Genomic DNA, 21,551 nt, shown 5'->3' on the forward strand with positions numbered 1-21,551 from the left:
AAGAAAAGTTTGCATCTCATTTCTCACTATTTTAGGATATTACACGTCAAACACTGACACAGGCAGAGCTTTGCAGTTTTGTGCCAGATATGTTTATCTGCCACCTACTTATATGTGGTGTTGCCTATAGTGAGCAGGCATACATGATTGGACTGTACATGTATGAAAGTGTGTCTAAGAAGAGAGTTCTTTGCAGCCAGCCTCTCTTCACTGCATTAACTGCTAATGAAACTGATTGATAGTTACAGTCCTAATAGAGACCGATGTCTGTTGACAGTCAGATTCAACCATCAGTTTTTTCAATTTTAGCTAATTTGTCTGCAGGATTTCCAGTTTTTTACATCAGAGTCCAGTATTCAGTATTAGCATGCAGCTTCAAGACAGATGTGAGCATTTACAGAGGCTGAACCGTTGCAGGGAAAATAAGTGCGTGGAATAGATCCCTCTAGAGAGTGCCTTTTAGGTGGAATCTGACATTGAGTCAATAAAGGTAGAGAGCAACATTGACACTGGCAGAGATCTGAAAAATAATATGCACCATGCGGAAGACTAACAGATGCATGTAAATGGAGGTCTGGAGAGACGGATGGTGAACAACAGAGGCAGTGTTGGGGTTCTGCGGTGACTAATCATTTCCGTTTGGGACCCAGAGAGACGCGACTCCCCCCCCCGGCGGCGGTTCATTTTCTGATGAGCGCACACGTGCACGTGCACGCGCACGCCCAGGCACCGGGGCACCCGAATGGCAGGCCATCACGCACCAACTCACCTCGTTCCCCCTCTGATGTAACGCCAGATCTGCACATAGAACGCAGTCATCGGTTTATGAGAGCGTGAGTTGTTCGCATACACAGCAAGCCATGTCAGGGAGGCCCGACGTTTCAGGTTTAAATGTCAGCTCCAGTGTAACGCTGCCGCACAGGCACAATATCAACCTTCGTTACTTATATGGAAATGTTGACGTATAGTCCTATCTGATGTGTTTTTTTAACCTTAGCTTAAAAATCTGTCAATGTAGTATAACGGACAAAATGATATCAGTTTGGAAAAAGGCTTAACAAAGCAACATTTAAATAATATGGAGCAATGATGTCACAGTGCAGCAGTATTGATGTAAATCTGCTGTCTACCATTACTAGTTATTGCGATGTCTATGTGCACATATTTGTGTTAGTTGTGTTATATGATATACCAACCCTGTTCACTTGGTTTCTAAAGCTTGGGTTCTACTCCTGCAATGGATCTATGCAACAATCTACATGAGAGCCCATGTTGGGGGCCGATATCATCGCAAGCACGATATCTGGGATCTAGCATGCTTCCGTATTTGGGTCAAACAGTCGTAACTGAGGGAATAAATGTTGAGCAACTGCTACTTTTCCCGTAATCACGGTAACGCACGAAAGACAGAAGACGTCTCAATAGGCAGGAGGCAAAAGGAGGCAGCATTGCGGATTTTGAACCAATCACAGCTGCTGCGGTTTGTGTCGCTGTGATTTGTCCCGGTGGGTGCTACATTGTAAATCCAACACGGAAGCATCACTCTAACTTAACTGACAATTGTCTAGCTAGCTTTGTACTTAGGAGCAAAAACAAAAGGCTCGACCCCACCTTCCACTGGTTTATTTTGATAACTCAGTAGAAAAACGTGTGGTTGAGCTCTACCATGTAGCAGGGGAACTGTAGTAACTCAGCACACCAAAGGTCTTGTTCTTGGTCATTGTGGTTGAGGTAGGTAGGTAGCTAGCTAGGGTTATGTATATCAATATAGATCTATCTATCATGCTAGGGTTAGGGTTAGGGTTAGCAACCCTAACCCTAAGCATATTTAGCCTTGGTAGCTTTTATACGGTAACAGTTGCCTAGCAGCATTGCTTTCACGACTTACCACCGAGCTCATGAGTTCCATTTAAATGCCTTCTGTGTTTTAAGTAACCAGTTCAGACAAAGAATCCAAAGTGATAAATGTCACTGATGTAGCACCGTCACAGTGGAAGACCTGCGTGGGGAAACTAAAGGAACTTGCTCTCTGAACAGCCACCTCCGTGATGCCTTCAGGTGCAGCCCTCAGCTCTCAGCCGCTGGAGTCAAAGTAACGCTAGCGCTCTACATTAAAGGCGTGAAGGCGTCTGAAACGAAGTGGCACGCTCGACTAACCTTCCTCAGATAAAAGCAGTGTAATGCGAAGTCTTTGTTTTATTCCTTCTCTTCGTCCTTATCAGCCACTTGTTTGCTGCAGCCGTTTCTCACGACCACGTCTCTTCCTGCGCAGCGTCTCTTTGTTCCTCCATCCCACAATCCCTTTTGTACTCATCTCTGCTGCCACTAATTTCTAATTAACTTTCCTAAGGTCCCACGGCCCAGACGAAGTCTCCGAGGACAGCAGCCGCATACAGTGTTTAATCGCTCGGGGTGCCCGCGTGCACGCGCTGCTGTGCTCCCTCTGTGTGTGTTTAAAGTGCCTCTGAAAGCGTGACCGCTGAACTGAGACGTGCTCATTGTGTCTTTTACCTGCGCAGGAGGTGAAGCACCATGACGACGGAAATGCAGGAGATCGCCATCACGGAGGAGAAGCCCCTGCTCACGGGTCAGGCTGATTCCACCAAGGTCAGAGATGACGCCACAACGTGCACACACTCATTTACCACGGTGGAAAGTCAATAATTCAAACATGGGGGAACACACATTAATCACAGAGCTCTCGAATGATCTGAAACCACAGGCTGTGTGTGAGTGTGAGAGAAAAACAGTGCCTGCTTCATGTGTTCGTTGTGTGAGGCGGATGTGCATGCGAACGCGACAACGAGCCTACGTGTGACGGCTTGTGTTCCAAACACATACGCGCGCGACCGCGTGCGCAAACGCGTGTCTGCGGACATAAACATCTACGTGTGTGTCCGTGCACGGCTTCGGCGTCGGCTCGTATCTGCTGGGTTGACGTCAAATCCCTGAGGACAGGGCGAGTGGCTCCTCTGCTCTCCTCTGCTCTGCTCTGCTCCGCTGGGCTCATGTTGCCGCGCAGATGCTGCTGCAGAGCGGGGCTGCTCTTTGTTTCTCGCATGGTGACACCTGGTGGCCAAAGGGGAACTACAGCACTAAAAAACAAAGGCGACGCGGTGAAAGAGGGGCAGAGAGATGAGATGGAGATTTGACATCAGGACAGGAGCGGGAAGGCAGATGGGAGCCGATCATATGTCAGATGAAAATCTTTACCCCCAAACGTTCAAAGGATCTTAAAGTCCAGCGGCCATATTAGTTTTTATGGCTAGTAATTAGTGATTCTTTTTTCAATAATAATTCTGCTAATTCATCATTTAGTCTGGATATGTTATAAAAAATGGAATCCAGAGTGATATATATATAGATGTTTGGTGTTGTTACATTGACACTAATGTTCCACTAATAATCAGAGTAATCGTATAAATGGAATAAAATAGAATGAAAATACCTCATGTACCCACTTAATCTGTTCTATTCGCTTCTAATAACCACCAGTTGTTTCTGCAGGAGAAGATGAATGAAGCTAAAATCGATGTGGACAGCAACGCTGAAAACGTGGCTCCATTTTAATCATCTTCTTCTAGTCAATGGATTCTGTGTTGTCAATAAAGTTACAGAAAAAAAAATATTGTTCTGCGATATTTCCAGCAGAATCTGCGCTCCAGTGTCAAATGGTGTAAATAACCCAGATTATATTTGCCAATCTTTGGCAATGGCAGCTGAAATTAATATAGTAAAGTAATAGAGATGTGAGATTGTGTATTTCTGATGCGTTGACCTGCTGCCTGATTACTTTCTCAATTCAACCGACGTGTCAAACTGAATTGACTTTCCTCATAAAGAATGAGGGAGAACAGCAGCAGAGTAAATTTAGGATGTGGCGGTGACGTACGCTGAACAGTTGTGACGAACAGAAAATGAAAGATGGCGACTTAGAAGACTGCGCCCAGACTTCACACTTCTTCTGATGTGAAACTTTCACCCCATTTAAACCCGTCCTCTCATCCTGAGCTCTGACTCCTGCCATCCTTCTCTCCAATCACCGAACCCTCCAGGACTCTCCGTCTCCATGCACCCCCTCCACTTCAGCTTCCCGCACTGCTAATTTCCTGAGAGCCTGTGATTCTAGTAATTCATTAGTGAGGTAAATGGATCCAAGGTTGTAAATGAACGGCCCATTTAAAGCCCACTGACGGGCTCCCTCCGTGTAATGCCCAGCATGTCGGCAGCCACCTGCTCTTCCGCAGAGCTTTTATGCTGCTTCAGTGGCGGCGTAATGTCACCAGCTCAGCCTGCGTGGGTGTTAATTAGGACGATGGGCCTCAGTTAACATGTGGAGTGAACGGAAATATGAACCTGGGATTGGTGATATTTATCCTGATAAATTTTGCTGGCGATAACAATAAAAATAATGATAAACAGTATTAATAACTATAGTTCAATTCCTTTGCTAATAAGAGCTTTACCCTTTATTCTCACAGGATGCTGAACTGGCTGCTAGGATACTCCTGGACCAAGGACAGGTAAAAATACATTTTTTACATTGTAAGAAAGTATGTCACTCTTCACTATCTGTTTTTCTTTTAGTATAATTTGTTTTAAATGGGGGACAAGAGTTAATACTTTGTCGTTGTAATCCTCCGCAAACCTATCAGACTGTGGTTTGCTTCCATGTTTGTCCAGACTAATAATATGTATTGTCAAGAAGCCTGTGACGACATTTCATTTTTGCAGAACATTATGTCACAGTGAAGCCGACCTTTCATCTTTTTTTAATCTGTCAGACTTCTGTGTGGCCAAAAACACTGACCCTTAACCACCAAAGTCTGGTAAAGTCATCTTTGACTAGACGTTTGTGCCAAATATGAATAAGGTGCATTGAGGGGAGATATCAAACCCAAGCGGAAGCTATGGACAGTTTATACAAAAACGTAAGGATTTACTTACTGTGACATTCTAATTGTATGAATAAATGAACAGCAAGAAAAGTTTATAAAGTCATTCACCAGCTTTTCTATCACCTATGTTTTGGGATTGTCTGTTTATATGAAGTGCATTGGTGTCTTACATGGACCTAGTTACATGAATGTGATATCTCAGGAATGAATAAAGGAAATCCCTTCAAATGTCCACTCAGACCCAAGGATTTGATGGTCAAACATCAACTAAAGGAGCAGAAAAATTCACTCGAGGCTCTTAAAATGAGTAAAATCCCTAAAGATTTCCTTGTTAAGATGTCCGACTTTACAGCAGAAATAAACATATTTACAGCCCGGAAAGCTAAAAAAAAAACAATTTGATTTCACCTTTTGACATTATATTAAGGCTAAAAATAATTCATAATTTAGATTGGGACTGCTTTGCCCATTTCTGAATTACTGAGGAGTAAGGCCGGGTCAGCCAAGGCACTTCCAAGATGGCGGCGCAAGGAAACGCCACACTGAGCTTCGAAATAAACGTCTCTTCAGGAACCCTATGGCATGTCACGGATTATTCACCCTTCTATGCACACAGTCAGTGGGTCAAGATCAATGGAACATATCGGTCATAACTCCGATTAATTTACCAGCTATGAAACAACATTTCACACATAGAAAATTACATTTCACATTTACGTTTTTGTCGTTAGTCTAATAGCATAAGTGCCTAAATCATTTTTTGACTTTACAAAATCAATAGAGATACCAATGTGCTTGTTAAAAATAGTTTTCTTGTATTCTGAAAACATTCAAATATGACTTAGGTAATTATGCTAATGAACGGATGAACGAAATTTCCTTTGACAATGGTGCATTTTATTTTGAAACTGGACCTCGTCCTCCTGTGGCATTAGGGAGCTACTAATGAAACATGCTACTAAAGAAAACAGCTTTTCACTTGATAACAATTCTTCCTCCAGGAGCACAGCGTGGAGACCCCCCACGGCGTCCTGCACGTGACCCTCCACGGGACACGGACCACCCGCAGGCCCGCCATCCTCACCTTCCACGACGTGGGTCTGGACAGTGAGTAGCTCCCTTTGCTTCTCGAACTCCTCGTCTCGTCACTCAAACTTCTCCTCACCTCCCGCCTCTGTCTCGTCTCTTCCCTCCCGGCAGGTAAGAGCTGCTTCTCCAGCCTCTTTAAGTTCGAGGAGATGCAGGAGATCGTCAAGAACTTCACCCTGATTCACGTTGACGCTCCGGGACAGGAGGAGGGGGCTGCTGCCTACCCCACAGGGTACGATGTTCACTGTGTTTAATCAGCGTCCTGCCATAACCTTCTTTGTAAACTAAACTCCACCGAAACAATCTTCTGCGCAGGCTTACATCTAATCTGTTCTAAAAATACTTCCATCTCTTCCATGGTCCCCTCTCTCCGGTCTCTAATGCGCTCTCCTCTGAGGTTTAAACAAAATCCTTTCTTTTTTTTCTTCTCCCTGCTATCTCTTCTACATCGCTCCCTTGCCTTGTGAGATTATTTCATGGCCCGGGAAGATTTGGTTGCGCGTATTGTCACGACATCTCCTGCTGCCGATTGTAGAAGCGGAAGCTCGTTCCGTTTTCGGTTTTTAGTAAATCCCTTTGGCGGATGTCCTACTTCGGTGAGATGTCAGCTCAGGATGGTGATTCCACTCAGATCGTTTCGTGCTTTCCTGTTGCAGTTACCAGTATCCCTCCATGGAGACCATCGCAGAGATGATCCCCGCCGTCCTGCAGTTTTTCAAGTGAGTTTACTATTTATTTTGACGTACAGGAGCATTCGCTTTCGTACGCCCACGCGAAAGGTCAGTAAATCAATGCGAAGCTTTTCTGTTTTTGTTACATTACAGAAGGTCAAGCCAGACAAAGCTTTTCTCTTCTACTGCTGAAAACCTGCTTTATATTCTCAGCAAACAATAGTTCTATACGGTGTATTGTTAAGATTACTGCAGTCATTCCCAGCTCACAACGGGATTTTGGTTAAATGTTCACACAGTTGCAGCCTATGAAAATTCTTGTTGTAGTAACGAATTGTAGAAAAGTTTCTAAAGTGAATTGTCTGTCCATACTCAACAATTCAATAGAAATTTCATCTATGTAACCGCAATCACGGCACAATTGACGTGACTTTTTATTTTTTATTTTTTTTGGTTCACTATAAATACAACTATAAATAAATAAAGTGAGTTCAGCTACAGTGCCCTTTGTGTGTGACATGTGTTGCTGACTTGCCGTCTCCGTCTTCCAGCTTCCGCACCGTAATCGGAGTGGGCGTGGGAGCGGGAGCGTACATCCTCTCCAAGTTCACGGTGAGCAGCCTCTTTTGTTGTGTTGAGTCATTTGTGTAGGACAGACGGTGGCTGTCAGTGTTTTACATCGCGTTGTTGGGCGAGCTCCAGAATAATGTAGCGAGTAACGGTGCGAGAATAAAGACGGGTTAATCTGTTGATGATTTAGTTCTTGAACGACAGCTCAGTCGAGCAGTTTAACCTCCAGAATAATTGGCAATGCTTTATTTTATGTGCGTTTCATAGTATTTTCAAGAAATCCTTCATAGGTTTTAATCAGTGTAATCAGTGTGTTTGGTTACCTTAAAGGCCCCATGAACATTTTTTTCTGTTGTCAACGCCAGTCTGCTCTGCTTGGTCAGCTACGATGGCCTTAGCTAAGATAACATTACTACTAGGGAACGAGACACAGGGGGCGGGAGGCTCTAGATTACATTAAATTAGACACACCCACAAGTGCAGGACGTGTCATCAACTTTTGTTTTTTTCCAGGAAATGACAAACTTAAACGTTGTGTTGTGCCAGGACATAAAAGATAAAGCTTGACTTTGTTTCGCAGAAATGAAAATTAACGGTGTTGTGCCAGGAGCCGTCAGTACATGGAGAGACCACATGTTACAGAAATGATCAGAAGTCTTTCGTAGCTCCTGCTGAGAATAAACTACATTCTGGTTTTAACTGATGAGAGACCACAGCATTTAAATGACCAAGTAAAATATAAGCGAGATGTTCATAGCCGTATGACTAGACAAGCCCATTCAGGTTATACTGAACCACCGAAACCGAGAATAGAACTATTTAAATCTATACAGAACAATAACAGCATGGGATTCATTGCATAACTATATGAAGAACATAAGCACAGAATTCAACTTAGAGAAAAAGCTAAAACAACATTTGACATTTGACGTGATTTCTATACCTTATTACTTGTTGAAATGTATGAATTTGGTGAGTAATTGTTGAATGAATGAATGTTTGTTGTGTGTGGGACCCCAGGGCGACTAGCTTTTAGTCTAAAGCTGAAGGTGATCCCAATAATAAACAATCTGAATAATCTTTTATTAATGACAAAACGTAGGTGAATATTTACACATCAGCATCTCAACAATCAAATCTGTCTATGTCTACTGTAACAAGAATTACCTTCAGCTAATGCTAACAATGTTATCGTCCCATTAGACAGTGTTTTTGAGGTTCTGTTCTTTCAGGAGTCGAGTGTCTACAACGAGACGTCGTTCCACTTTTTAAGGAAAATAATCTAGATAATCCAGATAAGCGTTTTAGGACAGTTCCAAACTAACTGTTGTTTCCTTCTAGAAATAGGTCACATAGTGATTAATAAGACCCAATCAGGACGTGAACATGATTTCCAAAAGTCAGTTTCCTAAAACCAGCTGCAGAGTTTTTCTACATGCTGCCGCCATTTCTAAAGAGTCCCAGTTTTAAAGGACTAGCAATCCGTTTTGGACGGAGCATACCTTTGGCTGTGCGTGTCACTTGTGGATTTTATTCAACACTTTCAATGTGACATTGTTTCTCTGGGTTCTCGCGTCTTTTCTCTGTTCAGCTCGCTAACCCTGATTCAGTGGAAGGTCTGGTTTTGATCAACATCGACACTAATGCTCGGGGATGGATAGACTGGGCCGCTCAGAAGGTATGTTGGCCCTCTCTTTCTCTCCTTCTTCCTTTATTTCTTTCCTCCCTCTGACTGACTCATGTCTGCATTGTCCTGCCCACAGAAACATGGTATTTTAATCTATTTATTTCCTAATAGCAGTTATTCATCAATTTAAATTTAGCCGCGGATATGAAATTAAGCAAGTGTGTGCATGGTCCGTGTCCTACTCCACTATTGATTATGTGATTGTTTATTATATATTACATTATCTTTTATTTAATAATGATATTGTTGTTCCGCTCCGTCTGTAGCTCAGCTCGGTGACATCCTCCCTCACAGAGCAGATCCTGACCCATCTTTTCAGCCAGGTACTGGCTCAATCAATATGAAAAACAGTCATTTGGAGTGCATCCTTTTTTTCTAACACGTTTTAAACCCTTTTTACAGGAGGAGCTGTCGGCAAACACAGACCTGGTGCAGTCTCACAGAGAGCGGATCTCTAAAGCCCCTAACGTGGTCAACATAGAGCTCCTCTGGAAGACGTACAACAGGTAAACGCAGCAAGAGACGTCGCTACATAAACACATATAGAAACATCACCGTGACTGACATCTTTTTTTTTTCTCTCTCTCCAGTCGTAGAGACTTGAACCTTGACCGCAATTACACCTTCAAGTAAATACCTACTTTCTTTTTCTTCTTCTTCTTTTTAATTTTTAATATATAAACCTCTGAAATCTTTAAATGCTCCTCGCCTGACTTCTGATCTCATTCTATTTCAACCTCAGGTGTCCAGTAATGTTAGTGGTGGGTGATCAAGCTCCGTATGAGGACGCTGCCGTAAGTAATAGAAACATGCATGATTCTATGAAAGTCTGCTTAATTAAGAAAGGTCGATTGCAGTTGCTGCTCTATTGCCCATAGGAATCAAATGTGTTTCTCTCTCTGACCACTAGGTGGAGTGCAACAGCAAACTAGACCCAACAACAACCTCATTCTTAAAGGTGAACACCATGAGTGTTTATTTAGTGTCTGTTTATGAATTTTTTATTTTATTTTTTTGGAACTTATTTCCTATTGGAATTTTTAAGAGTGATTTTAACAGTTACAGCATCAGGGCTTATGAAATTTATATTCTTCTTCAATCCATCTTACATCAGTATCCTCCAGATGGCCGGTGATGGTGATGGTGTCCTCCTATAATCAATCCGTTTTTCCATATTTAGTGTCTGTTTAAAATGTCTTTCTCTGTTCTTGCACTGTTATTCACTTCTTCTGTTATTCACAGATGGCTGATGCTGGTGGTCTCCCTCAGCTGACTCAGGTAACAAACCACCTGAACTAGATTCCCTGAAATCCTCACGTGTGTCAGATAATCAGCTTGGATATTAAACCTGTACCAGACAATAAATTTAATGTCATAACAGCTCCCATTTAATTACAGTGGGACTGAACAAGTAGAACATCCTGTTACGCATCTTGAACTTATGTAATGAATTCGACAAAGCAAATAGTTTGGTTTGCTTAATTGCACAGGAAGTGATGCAAACGTAAGTTAAATCACAGAACAGAAGAGGAAACAGTCAACAGCCACAAAAACATGCTTGTGTTTTGGGTTTCTAACTCAGCTCCTCAGACGTGAAGCAAAAGCAAGTAGAGCTCCCCCTGGTGACTGGCTGCTGTACAGGCCATAAGCTCCACCTCCTCAATGTTAGTGGATGGGTCCTAGGCTAAACTAAAACACTAAAATACACGTCAAATCATTTTTTTTTCTCCCAAGGAGTAATATCATGTTGACACATGTTCAAGTGTCAATTTTTCTGCTAAATTTACTTTTAATTAGTTATGTGATGCTATAGAAACAGGATGTGATGAGTACCAGTTGCCATGCCAACCCCTCAGTGAAGTGGTCCCATCGGCCATGAGAGCTGGAAAAATAAGTAAACAAGTTCAGTGTATAATCAGCATTTCTTGTAAATGGTGGTGTTAGTAGAGTGTAATATAAATTAAACAAAAGCACAAGTGAATCTGGTTGAAGTGTGTTCGATAACGCTCCATGTGGCTCCACTCTCGGACTGCGTCATCCATATTTATATACAGTCTATGGTTTAGTCATCAGAAGTAAAGCAGTTACCCTTGGCTGTTAGTTAAGTATACAATTGGTCTTTGTTTTAACAGAATATGTAACATTACCTTGTTTTTTTGTTTACAGCCTGCTAAACTGACCGAGGCTTTCAAGTATTTCATCCAGGGCATGGGCTACAGTAAGTTTACTGATCATTTATGTTACTGTGCACAAATACAGTGAGGCTTTAGCACGGTTTTGCTTTAAGTATTCTGTAATGTAATGTAATAAAAATCCCTCTTTGTTTTAAGTGGACTGTGCATTTATTACCAGTGCTTTTATTGTGAAAGATTTTCAAACATAGTGGATGTAACAGCGGTTTTGGCATTTTAACGTGACTTTTCAGAACGTTTTCATCCTCGCCCGGCCTTAAAATAGTGAGCTCCGCTTCATTTGCTTTCAAGCAGTTAGTGAGTGTAACCTAAATGTTACATTTCCTTCTGTTTCTCCACAGTGGCTTCGTCTTGCATGACCCGCCTCTCCCGCTCCCGCACCACCTCCCTCTCCTCCTCCTACTCCATGGACGGGACCCGCTCTCGCTCCCGCACCCTGTCCCAGGGCTCGCAGGGTGGACAGATGCCGCCCAGCCCCTCCCAAACTATGGAGGTGTCCTGTTGAAGAAAACAAAACGATGCAGAGCGAGAGAGAGAGAGAAAGAGAGAGAGAGAGAGAGGGAAAGAGAGGAGGTGCGCAAGCAAAGGAAAGGGAAAGATGAGGCATAACGATAATGCAGGAACAAGACGAATGGGTTACTTATTTGTCAGTAAACAACTCCCATCATTCCCCACAAGAGCAGATTAGGAATCGAGACAGAGAGAGGGAGGGGAGGGGGCAGGGAAATGATTTCAACGGAGGATAGCGACGTATCCTCCGTGTTTTGCACCACATTCGAGTCCAGTCCTTCTCCTCACACCCGCCTTCCAGCTGAAAGTAGATTGGGCTGTTCTAAAATGAAGACAAAAAGGCAACCTGTCCTTTCTCCCTCCCTCTATTGGAGACTCTGTCCGCCAGTAGAGCCCTTTAATTTAGAGCGCGGCCCTTAGGAGCCACGCACCTCGCGTTAACCATTAGTAAGAATTCTGAAAACAGTATTGTTGTGGATGATTATTATGTTGTTGATGATGACATTGAAGCTAACGACGAATAGACGAAAAAAAGCACTAACACTTTTGTCTTTGTTACACACGAATTTAAAAATAGATTAAAATAATGAAAAAAAAAAGAACATACTATAGCAGAGATACTTACAGCGATGTGTGTCTTTTAAAGCTAGTTTTCATTGTGTTATTTTCGTTAACCTGCCTGGTTGAGGGGCTGAAGCTGCCGATTGGCTGACCCGAAACAGCCAGTGAGAGCCATGATACTTCCTCCTTGATGTTGCCAGGTTGTTTATGTCTTCCATTTGCCCCGTCTATAAGTGACTGTTTTTTTGTTTTGTTTTGTCATTGGATTTGAGGAGATGGTTTGGAAGCTTTTTATTTTTTATTTTTTCTTTTTTTTTTTTTTTGGAACTGTTTGGAAGTTGCATGCGTGGCATCAGTCCATGTTAATATTGACTGGATAATATTTTTCTTTTATATTGTGAAAATGAGTTGCGTGGATTTGTGTGTGTGTGTGTGCGTGTGTGTGTGTGATGGTCTGAAGGTAAGCATAGGTGAGACTGAGGGTGTTTATGCGCTTCAGCTAGCTAGCACCCTTTTGTTAATGCTAGTCGCGCATTAAATAGTGCTTCCAATATTGCTGGCAGGCTCGCACTGCGTGTCTTAATATCTACGCTTGTGTCCTACTCACCGGTAGCATGCCGGCGTGGATGTTGCATGCCAGTGTTGGGCGCGGCCAGAAGGGATCACTGTGTTTATCATCTGGGTTGTAATCTCTTAGCCTTGCCCGTGCATGGATACCTCCTAACAAACCCAGCTAGCATACTTGAGTTTATGTGCGCTGTGAGGCAAGACGAACCCCTCTCCACCGACAAGAGGCTTTATCCGAGCGACATGGGACGTCAAGAGAGTCGTGTCTGCATGATATGTGTGTGTGAGGAAGTCAGTCAGGTGTATGGAAGTGTACTGGGAGCACACAGAAAGGCCGGGGTCCTTTTAATAATCAGTCCTGAGATCAACAAAACCCCCTGTGACTTATCGACGACAATGAACCAGCCCCTACACTGCCACCACACGTGAAAAAAGGGAGTTTGCCTTTTTTTGTGTCGGTTAACTTGGAAGCCACCATTTGCAGCCAATAAGCTTAAACATACTGCCAAAACTAAGACCCCCGATTAAACATGGGGGGCCCAAATTCATAGCATCTCAATCGAAACTGATTCGAACTCAAAGCTTACCACTGCCCCGTGATGTGTAGCCTTCGACGTTTTTTTAAAGGACCCACATTTTAACCCAGTCCAATATCAGGAGCAAGGCCTCTGAGCATTTGGGATCTTTTTTATATTAAATAAGCATAAGGTACACCTGTTTCTTTCACATGCTATCTAGTGCTGCTTTCCCAAACCTGTTTGTAGGTGTGGAGATGATTTTGATGAGAGTGATGGGAAAGTTATTGGAGGGTTTCAGAACTGAGCGTGGAGACAACACCCATGGCAATCGGTTTCATCAGAGCACAATGCACAAACCGCTTTTTGAACTGTTGCACTTCATGCAGCAAACGCTTAAATCCTAATGATAACAAAATGCTTTGTGATGCAAACTGTCAGGATGCCACTTGGTTTGCTGTCCAGACGTCTGATGAGTGGAATGTAAATGTTTGGCTCACCCTAGGCTGAATTTAAATGACCGGGCATGGGAGCGTCTACTAAAAAAAAACAGGTGAACCCTAACGAAATAAAAGAAGGAATTACCAAATAAGGAAAATGTAACGGTACTTCTTTCCAGAGAGCTGAGCAGGGATGTGTGATTGTAAATGCTTGTCCATTCGTTAGTCTCTTAATTTTTACTTTGATCATATTTTTCTTCCCCCTTCGATGATCTTTTCTTTCGTTTTTATTTTTCGTTTTATCAATGTGAAGTGTTAGTTTACCGTCCCGATGTGCTCACGAGTTAGTTAACCGTGTGATAGTTCTTGTGTAACTTTTTTAGCATTAGCGCTTATAAGGGAGAATAATATAAATAACAATAAAAAAAGAGTTAAAGAGAATACAATCAAATTTACTTGTGTGGCTAATTTCTCTGTGTAACACAATGAACATCCTAAAAATAAGCAAACTTCGATATTAATAAAAGCTTAAGAGTAATTTCTCGCCTCATGTCTTTTTCTTCTGATGTACGACTGTATTTTTACCATTTCTGTTGAATTCTAATGTTGGTTATTATATGTATATATATGTGTGTATATATATATCTATATATATATATATATATCTATATATATATATATATATCTATATATATATATATATATATATATATATCTACATGTCCACTCCTCATATTTTCTTAAGAACATTTCCTTGTCAAATACAGAGATAAATCTACTGATATTGTTGACATTATGACTTCGAAAGCAACAGTGTTTAAGTTGGCTTACTGCTATTACGTGTCCCAGTAAGTCATGACATTGAACCAGAATGGACAAAAACAAGTTATCATCTATATATGGAATGCAGCTGTAATTAGGACAGCTGTGCTTTCCTCACTCTGACAAGTCAAAATGTCTTCGCAGTGCAGCTAAAGAGGAAATGAAACTAGACGCCATCTTGGAAATGGACAGCTTCAGGTTTTTCAAACTCTAAATATTTGGGAATTGTATACTGTTAGTACTTCGAGATATCACACATCACAATCTTTCATAGTAAACATATTTCTAAAGGTGCTATTGACATAAAGACCTTCAAGACCTTCCCAACTTTATTGTTGTAAAACATTCTGATGGCATTGGATACAGAAGGATTTCTAAGAGCTTCAGGAAGACCTGGAATTAGCAGGTACAATTGTTTCAAAGAGAACAATAAGCAACGCACTCAATGGCCACGGCCCGTATGCACACTCACCACGCAAGACAATTCTGAAGAAAAAGCATGTCGAAGCCCGTTTAAAGTTTGCTACACAACATTTGGACAAGCCTGTATAGTACTGGGAGAACATAGTCTGGTCAGATTAGAGCAACTCTTTGGATGCCATAATACACACCATGTCTGGAGGACAAAATGCACTGCACATCACCCCAAAAACACCAAACCAACAGTGAAGTTTGAAGATGGGAACGTCATGGTGTGGAGCTGTTTTTCTGCATATGGTACTGGAAAACTTCATATTATCCAAGGGAAGATGAATGGAAAAGTAGAAAGAAAAAAATAAAGGAAAAAAAAAAAGAAAAAAATAGAAAGAAAATAAAGCGGCTAGAATGGCCCAAACAATCTTACAAACCCTATTATATATCCACAATTACAAAAATAAAATGAAATTTAAAAGCATTTAAAATACATTCACTCACTCACCAACGCTCACAAAGGGCTGTCACAAAGTTGTTTAAGTAATCCTTGGTGAACATAACATGACCATAACAGTACATGCCAGCTAGTAGTATGCTGCAAAAGCCTAAATTAGCTTTTTGTCACTATTCTACCTAGAATACAAAAACAAATGGAAATTTTACACATTTTCCTTCATAAACCCAGCAGCATTTAATCTTAACAGACTCAAAAATCAACAAAGGAAAGTTTAATTATCACTGAATCATAGCCTTCACAAAGGGTTTTCAGAAAACTTTATCATATTTGCTCAACATTTAAAAATACCAACTTTCAAGACATTTTCGTTTTGTTTGTCATAAAAAGATTTTACTCAACTCCACTCAACTAAACTTCATTTATAGAGCACTTTAAAGACAGTCATGACTGAAACAAGGTGCTGTACATGTGTGATATAAGAACATGAGACATAAAACAAACAATTAAAAAACAATAAAAATACTAAAACAATAAAAACACTAAAAGCACTAAAGGACCCTGTAATGCACAGGCAGCCAGTGGAGGGAGGTCAGAATGTGCTCTCTCTTACGTACTCCAGTTAAGAGATGATTGAAATGGAATATAGAGAAACATTGTTTCATTCCACCTATGTTTAATTACAGTTCAAATAATATTGCTTATAAGTTTTAGTAATATAAATATATCCCACAAATCTTAAAAATTATTGTGTGTGAACAAATGAATGGGTCAAACAGCAAGCAACCAGCTTATACACACCCTGAATGTCCTTTTAAACTACATTACCGGTCAAAAGTTTTCCCAGTTTTTTTTTTTTGTTTTTTTTGTTTACTGAAAATTATTCAGTTTATTGTGTCATTGCACTCTGAAATGAAAGCATAGAACAGATAAGCAATTTGAGTTGAGTATTCTAGACTTTTGACTCATCAAAGTAGCCATCTTTGGCAGATATACTAGCTGAATACATTAATGGTATTCTTTCTACAATAGAAATCAAATATCAAATCAAATTTGATCAAATAGAAATCCAGCAAAACAGCCCCAGACCATCACACTTCCTCCTCCATGTTTGACAGTTGATGTCACATATCAACTGTGGAACCATCCTCTCGCCTACTCGATGGCGTACAAAGATCCTGCGTAATGAACCGAAGATTTGAAATTTTGATTCATCAGTCCATAATACCTTCTTCCAGTCTTCAGCAGTCCTATGGCGGTGTTTCGCGTCCCAGGAGAGCCTCTTTGTCTTATTCTTATTCTTTCTTGCTGCAACTCGTCCTGTCAAACCTGCAGCTCAAAGTCTTCTCTTCACAGTTGAAACTGAGACTTGCTTACTATGACTACTATTAAGCTGTGCTTGAAGCTGTTGTCCTGTGAGCCGCCTATCACGCAAGCTGATAACTGTCAGAAACCTGTCCTCTGATTCATTTGTGACTTTGGGTCATCCAGACCGCTTCCTGGCAAATTTCAATTTCACTTGATACCAAACAGTGGCAGTAAGGAAAAGTTCATATATATTCCATCTTCAGTCTGTACTGTATACTGGAGAGTAAATACCTTACTGTTTGCTGATTTTACCATTTGACTATCATCATTGCTACAGTGTAAATGACCAATATAGTACTGTAAATGTGAATTTAAAGTAACTAGCCATCTCTGTTTTAATAAAACTTACAAAATTACAAAAAGTGTAATTCAATATATATCACTCTACTTCCCTTCACTTCTACTTAATTTACTATGTTTGTAGCAGTATTGGTATGACGACATTACCATGTCATTTCATTGCAAATAAAACAAAGGATTCTACAAAGTGAATAGATGTTGAAATTAAATTTAAAAATAAAAAGTCATCAAAACAGAACAGAATACTTTTACACTATAAATCTACATTTCTTAAATGTTATGTTGATGTTATATACCCTGTATGTTTACAATAAATGAGAAAAAAGGACAGCATTATACTGTATATACCACAGAGAAAATAATCATTGGATTTAGCAAGGTATGACTGATTCTCAAACATGCATCATCCACAGAACTTCATAACCAAAAACATGAACTTAAAAACACCTTAAAACCATGCTTTACTTTTTCTTCTCACACCATTGGTTGCTTTTTTCCTTGCTTGAATGTTTTGCTCAGGTCATGAACATCTTCCATCTAATCCACAAGTCGGCTAACCTTCCTACCTATCTTTGAAAAAAAGCCACCTAGAGAGAACAGTGTGTCTAAAGTATAAACATGAGTCAGGCCCAGAGACTTTAGACACTTCAGTTCAATGAAAATGTCAAATGATGGATGGCTTATGAGTTGGTAGGTCTTCAGAGGGTCTCTAGAGCAGACCACACGCACTGATTCTGTTGAAAGGACTGCCAAAGGCAAGAGATACACTAATGGAACCAGGAAGTAGACATCACTTTCCTCTACTTTTACATTCCCACCTATGTCTCTAGCCCTGTCTACCTTCTTTATGGCCTCACTAATATTCTCCTTGAAACTCATCAGCACTGTGTATCTGGCTATGATGTGGTTGTCAAACCTTGTGACTGAGTCATTGGAGAGGTCATTGGTTTGTGTTGAGTATCTATGAGTGACCTCAAGTTGTTCACAGTAAAGCTCTACAGATCTTGATGCATTTTGTAAATCTTCCAGAGCTCGATCAAGGCAGGCTGGATCCTGACGTCTGTTTTGTTGGGTCAAAGCTGCAAAAGCACGGTTGTAATATGCAATTGCTGCCCAACACTTGTCCTTCTCTATGGCTTTACTGTACATCTTGATGCTCTCTCCAAGATTTCCATTTTGACGAAGTTCATTTCCAAAAGCAGTGTAGTGGTACAGGTTTGATGAGGGTGATTCTCTCTGACTGAGTTTTTTCCTGGCTTCATGCAGGTCTCCATTCAGTCTTGTTTTCAACTCTTCTACCGAGTATTTCACATTGAAATGTGTGAGGAGCCACATTCCCCAAAATTCATTCAGCGCCAACAAATCAGAAGCTGCTGGCTTGTTGTTACTGCTTTTGTAAACATCATCTAATATATTCAGATACCGACTGAAGAGCTCTTCCTTCTTCTTTAAATTTGGGGTGTCACACTCCAAATAACTAGATAGTTGTTTAGCCACCGAGTTGTCTCTGACCTGTTTAACAATCTTTATTTCTGACTTGGAATTTTCAGTTAAAATATGTGACAGTGTCAAAGACATTTCTTCAGTCTTTTCATCAATGTGGCCTTTTTGAAACAACCTCAACAGCATCACAAACTGAGCTCGGTGAAGTGGAGAAAAATCTGTCAAAGTTTCCAATAAAGATTGAACCTTCTTCATCAAAACCAGCAGTTGAAGTGGTTCTGGCAGATGACTGGAACAGACAATGAGTTGGGCAGATCCAGGAGATCCTTGTCTTGCAGTGCGACCAAAAGCCTGTGCCTCCACACGAGCATTCTTGGGAAGGAAAGTTTGCACGACAAACAAACCTCCAGCTGACTTTACTGAGTCAGAAACCTTGAGGTCTGTTCCACGTCCTGCGAGGTTTGTTGCTATGATGACTACAGCTGAATCGAGCGTCTGGTCAGTGACTGCACTGTTGTCCATGTTGTTGTTTATGTAAAGCTTTTTGTTGGGGGCTTTACCTCCTAGAGCATCATGGAGAAGTTTTGCTCTTTCGATGGTCTCACAGATGACCAGCACAGCTCTTTGGCCTCTGTAACTTGTAGGTTTGATTTGTGCAGCAACAACATCACAGACTTTTTTTCTCCATTCTTTTTCATCATCTAGGACCAAGCCTTCAACCTCAAAGAGCTTTCTGCGTTTGAATGAAGGGATCTGACAGGTTTTGATGCCTTTATAGATTTTCTGTAAAGTCTCAGTCTCTGCTTGTTGACCAAGAGTCCCAGACAGTCCATAGATCTGATGTCCATACTTCTGAAGCAAACCAACATTGGACATGTAGTTTGTGATGGCTGTCATGTCACTCAACTTAGACTCATGTTTCATTTCAAGAAACTGTTGGAGTCCATCTGACCATTTCATGTTGTTTTCAACAACACCTGTACAGCTGAAGTCTACGGGCACTATTCCATGTGTCTCTATGATGTATTCATGGTCCTTTTTCATGGTTTGTGCATGGAATGCATTTTCAATCCAAACTTTGAGCTTAGAGTTCACCAGATCTGAGAGGAAGCCTGGAACGTAGCATCTACTTTTAGCATAGCTCAGTTCACATGGTGTAAAATGAAGAGCACGTTTTATTTGTGCTTCTGCAGCTTCCAGCAGACTGTTACTGTCAGAATACATGTACTGACAGAAGCCTCCTTTAACTAAAACCAATGACACTGTCTGTTTGCCTTCATTTCCTGTCTGTGGTCTTTTGTTCACTTCTTCTAATTCTCCATTGTTGTTGATGCAGTGCAGAGAAAACTGACATGATGGGAATCTCCTCTCAACTACCTCAAAGAACACAGCCAGCTGGTCAACAGTAACACTTGTAGACTTTTCAGTTAATAGCTCTGGGTTTATTCTTAGATCACTGACTGAACCCTTTGCCAGTAAACCTGTGTCCTCAGCTATTTGAAGAACAGTGAACTCATCAACATTTTTGCCCTTTATGTTTTCAAGAACAACTTGATGAAAGGGATATTTTTGTCCCAGAGTATTTGTGCCAATCTTAGTGAACTGATTAGCAGTGGCCCATATGAAGGCCAGGAGTGAGTTGAGATGCTGCAATGCAGGCATGTCACTACTTAAATAGACCACATGATGGCCCTTGTCTAGCATTAAAGAGTCCACTTCATCCACAATTGCACACTGAAATTTCCTTTGTCCAAATATATCCATTCTTTCAAAGTGGTGCCTTAGCCAGTCTCCAGCAAACTCTTCTACAGTACCATAAACAACCTGACATTTATAGCACTTTTTTAAGTTTTCATCAGTTTTATTGGTGTTGCAGTCTACACTGATTTTTAAACATTTATAAAAGTTTCTCCATTCATTCAAATCTCTTTCTGCAAGCACTGATGAACTGGACATGATATCAACTGTTTCTCCTCTCATGGCCCGAAAAGCTGCAAACATTGCCACTATACATGACTTCCCCTCTCCAGTACCAACTTGAATTAAACGTCCTGTTTTGGAAAGAGCCATGAGACACCAGCTCACCATCTGTGTTAGTCGTGGTTTGAATTTAGCTGTTTTAAACACTGCCGTACAGAGCTTCTCCAAGTCTCTTTTCAGTTCACTCCGTTCTCCGTTCACTCCGTTCTCCGTCTTTTTATCAACTGATGATACAATGTCTCTCACATCATCTAAAAGCTTTTCATCGATGTGGTTTAACTTCTCTTGGCGGATTTCCTCCAGAATTTCCTCTAGTGTCTTCTCTGTGTCATCAGCTAAACACTGCTTGACATGTTCATCTGTTACAGTTTCGTCCTGGACCAGCTCCATAAGAGTCTTCCCTGTTTTAGACTTCCAGCTGGACGTAATATAATGAATCTCTATGCAGTGCAACATTTCCATCATCCATGAGGGTAAATCTGTATGGCTTGATGACGTTGACTGAAACCGCTTTAAAAGAGCTTTAAATAAGTCAACAACAGCAGCTGGACTCCATTTAATATTGGTCACCAGTCCTTGCAGCTTGTTCAGAACCTCTTCTTCAGGAAACAAACAATGAGCAATGGGTTGATGGGTAAGTCTATCAGATTCATCCATTTTGAGGAAAACTGTCAAATCTGCTTAAAAAGGGATTGGAAAATGATTTTGTGATTTTTTCTTTGGAAAAAAAAGTTTTACTCACTATTTAATATCAGGACCATTAGCCTCTCACATACACAGATGAAACCAAATGTATTCACATTGAAAACCTCTCTCTCTCAAACACACACACACACGCACAAACACACAAGGCAGAGAAGAACCAGAACTGGTTAAACCAGGATGAGTTTAAGTAGGAACAGGAGATGTTTAGTTGAATCAGATTTTGACAAATCACAGCGCATTCCATAATTGAGGGAATTATTTGTAGCTTGTCAATTCCCACACTAGCGTCTGCTCAACAGGCTGCTAGCAGTCTAACCAAAGCAGCAGCATTGTTTAACAATAGGCTTGTTTTATATTATATGGGC

General features: G+C 41.0%; 2 protein-coding genes across 3 annotated transcripts in view; one reads left to right on the plus strand and one right to left on the minus strand.

Annotated features, from left to right (window-relative positions):
- Positions 1-14,238, plus strand: part of ndrg2 (NDRG family member 2) — a 34,926-nt gene extending 20,688 nt beyond the window's left edge. For both annotated transcript variants that reach the window (XM_047581384.1, XM_047581394.1), the window contains exons 2-16: positions 2,520-2,607; positions 4,482-4,523; positions 5,900-6,005; positions 6,099-6,219; positions 6,644-6,706; positions 7,210-7,270; positions 8,820-8,906; positions 9,182-9,238; positions 9,318-9,421; positions 9,506-9,544; positions 9,658-9,709; positions 9,826-9,873; positions 10,158-10,193; positions 11,082-11,133; positions 11,449-14,238. In XM_047581384.1, the coding sequence (XP_047437340.1) occupies positions 2,533-2,607; positions 4,482-4,523; positions 5,900-6,005; positions 6,099-6,219; positions 6,644-6,706; positions 7,210-7,270; positions 8,820-8,906; positions 9,182-9,238; positions 9,318-9,421; positions 9,506-9,544; positions 9,658-9,709; positions 9,826-9,873; positions 10,158-10,193; positions 11,082-11,133; positions 11,449-11,612 (1,107 nt within the window). In that variant the 5' untranslated portion in view covers positions 2,520-2,532 and the 3' untranslated portion in view covers positions 11,613-14,238. The remainder of the gene's footprint in view (positions 1-2,519; positions 2,608-4,481; positions 4,524-5,899; positions 6,006-6,098; positions 6,220-6,643; positions 6,707-7,209; positions 7,271-8,819; positions 8,907-9,181; positions 9,239-9,317; positions 9,422-9,505; positions 9,545-9,657; positions 9,710-9,825; positions 9,874-10,157; positions 10,194-11,081; positions 11,134-11,448) is intronic.
- Positions 14,239-16,545: 2,307 nt separating this feature from the next.
- LOC125013649 (protein translocase subunit SecA-like) lies at positions 16,546-21,138 on the minus strand. The gene is made up of 2 exons (XM_047594541.1): positions 17,625-21,138; positions 16,546-16,568 (listed from the first exon to the last, which is right to left on the minus strand). Exons 1-2 carry the CDS (start codon positions 21,136-21,138, stop codon positions 16,546-16,548), a joined length of 3,537 nt encoding a protein of 1,178 aa, XP_047450497.1.
- Between the last annotated feature and the right edge of the window lie 413 nt (positions 21,139-21,551).

The sequence above is a fragment of the Mugil cephalus genome, chromosome 1 (genome assembly GCF_022458985.1).
Source record: "Mugil cephalus isolate CIBA_MC_2020 chromosome 1, CIBA_Mcephalus_1.1, whole genome shotgun sequence".
Classification (NCBI taxonomy): domain Eukaryota; kingdom Metazoa; phylum Chordata; class Actinopteri; order Mugiliformes; family Mugilidae; genus Mugil; species Mugil cephalus.

Excerpts from the sequence above, each read along its gene's own strand:
- LOC125013649 (XM_047594541.1), bottom strand. The coding sequence starts at position 21,138 with ATGGATGAATCTGATAGACTTACCCATCAACCCATTGCTCATTGTTTG. Across the intron at positions 16,569-17,624 it reads TGGCTTTTTTTCAAAGATAG|GATCTTTGTACGCCATCGAG; the intron begins GTAGGAAGGTTA and ends TTCATTACGCAG.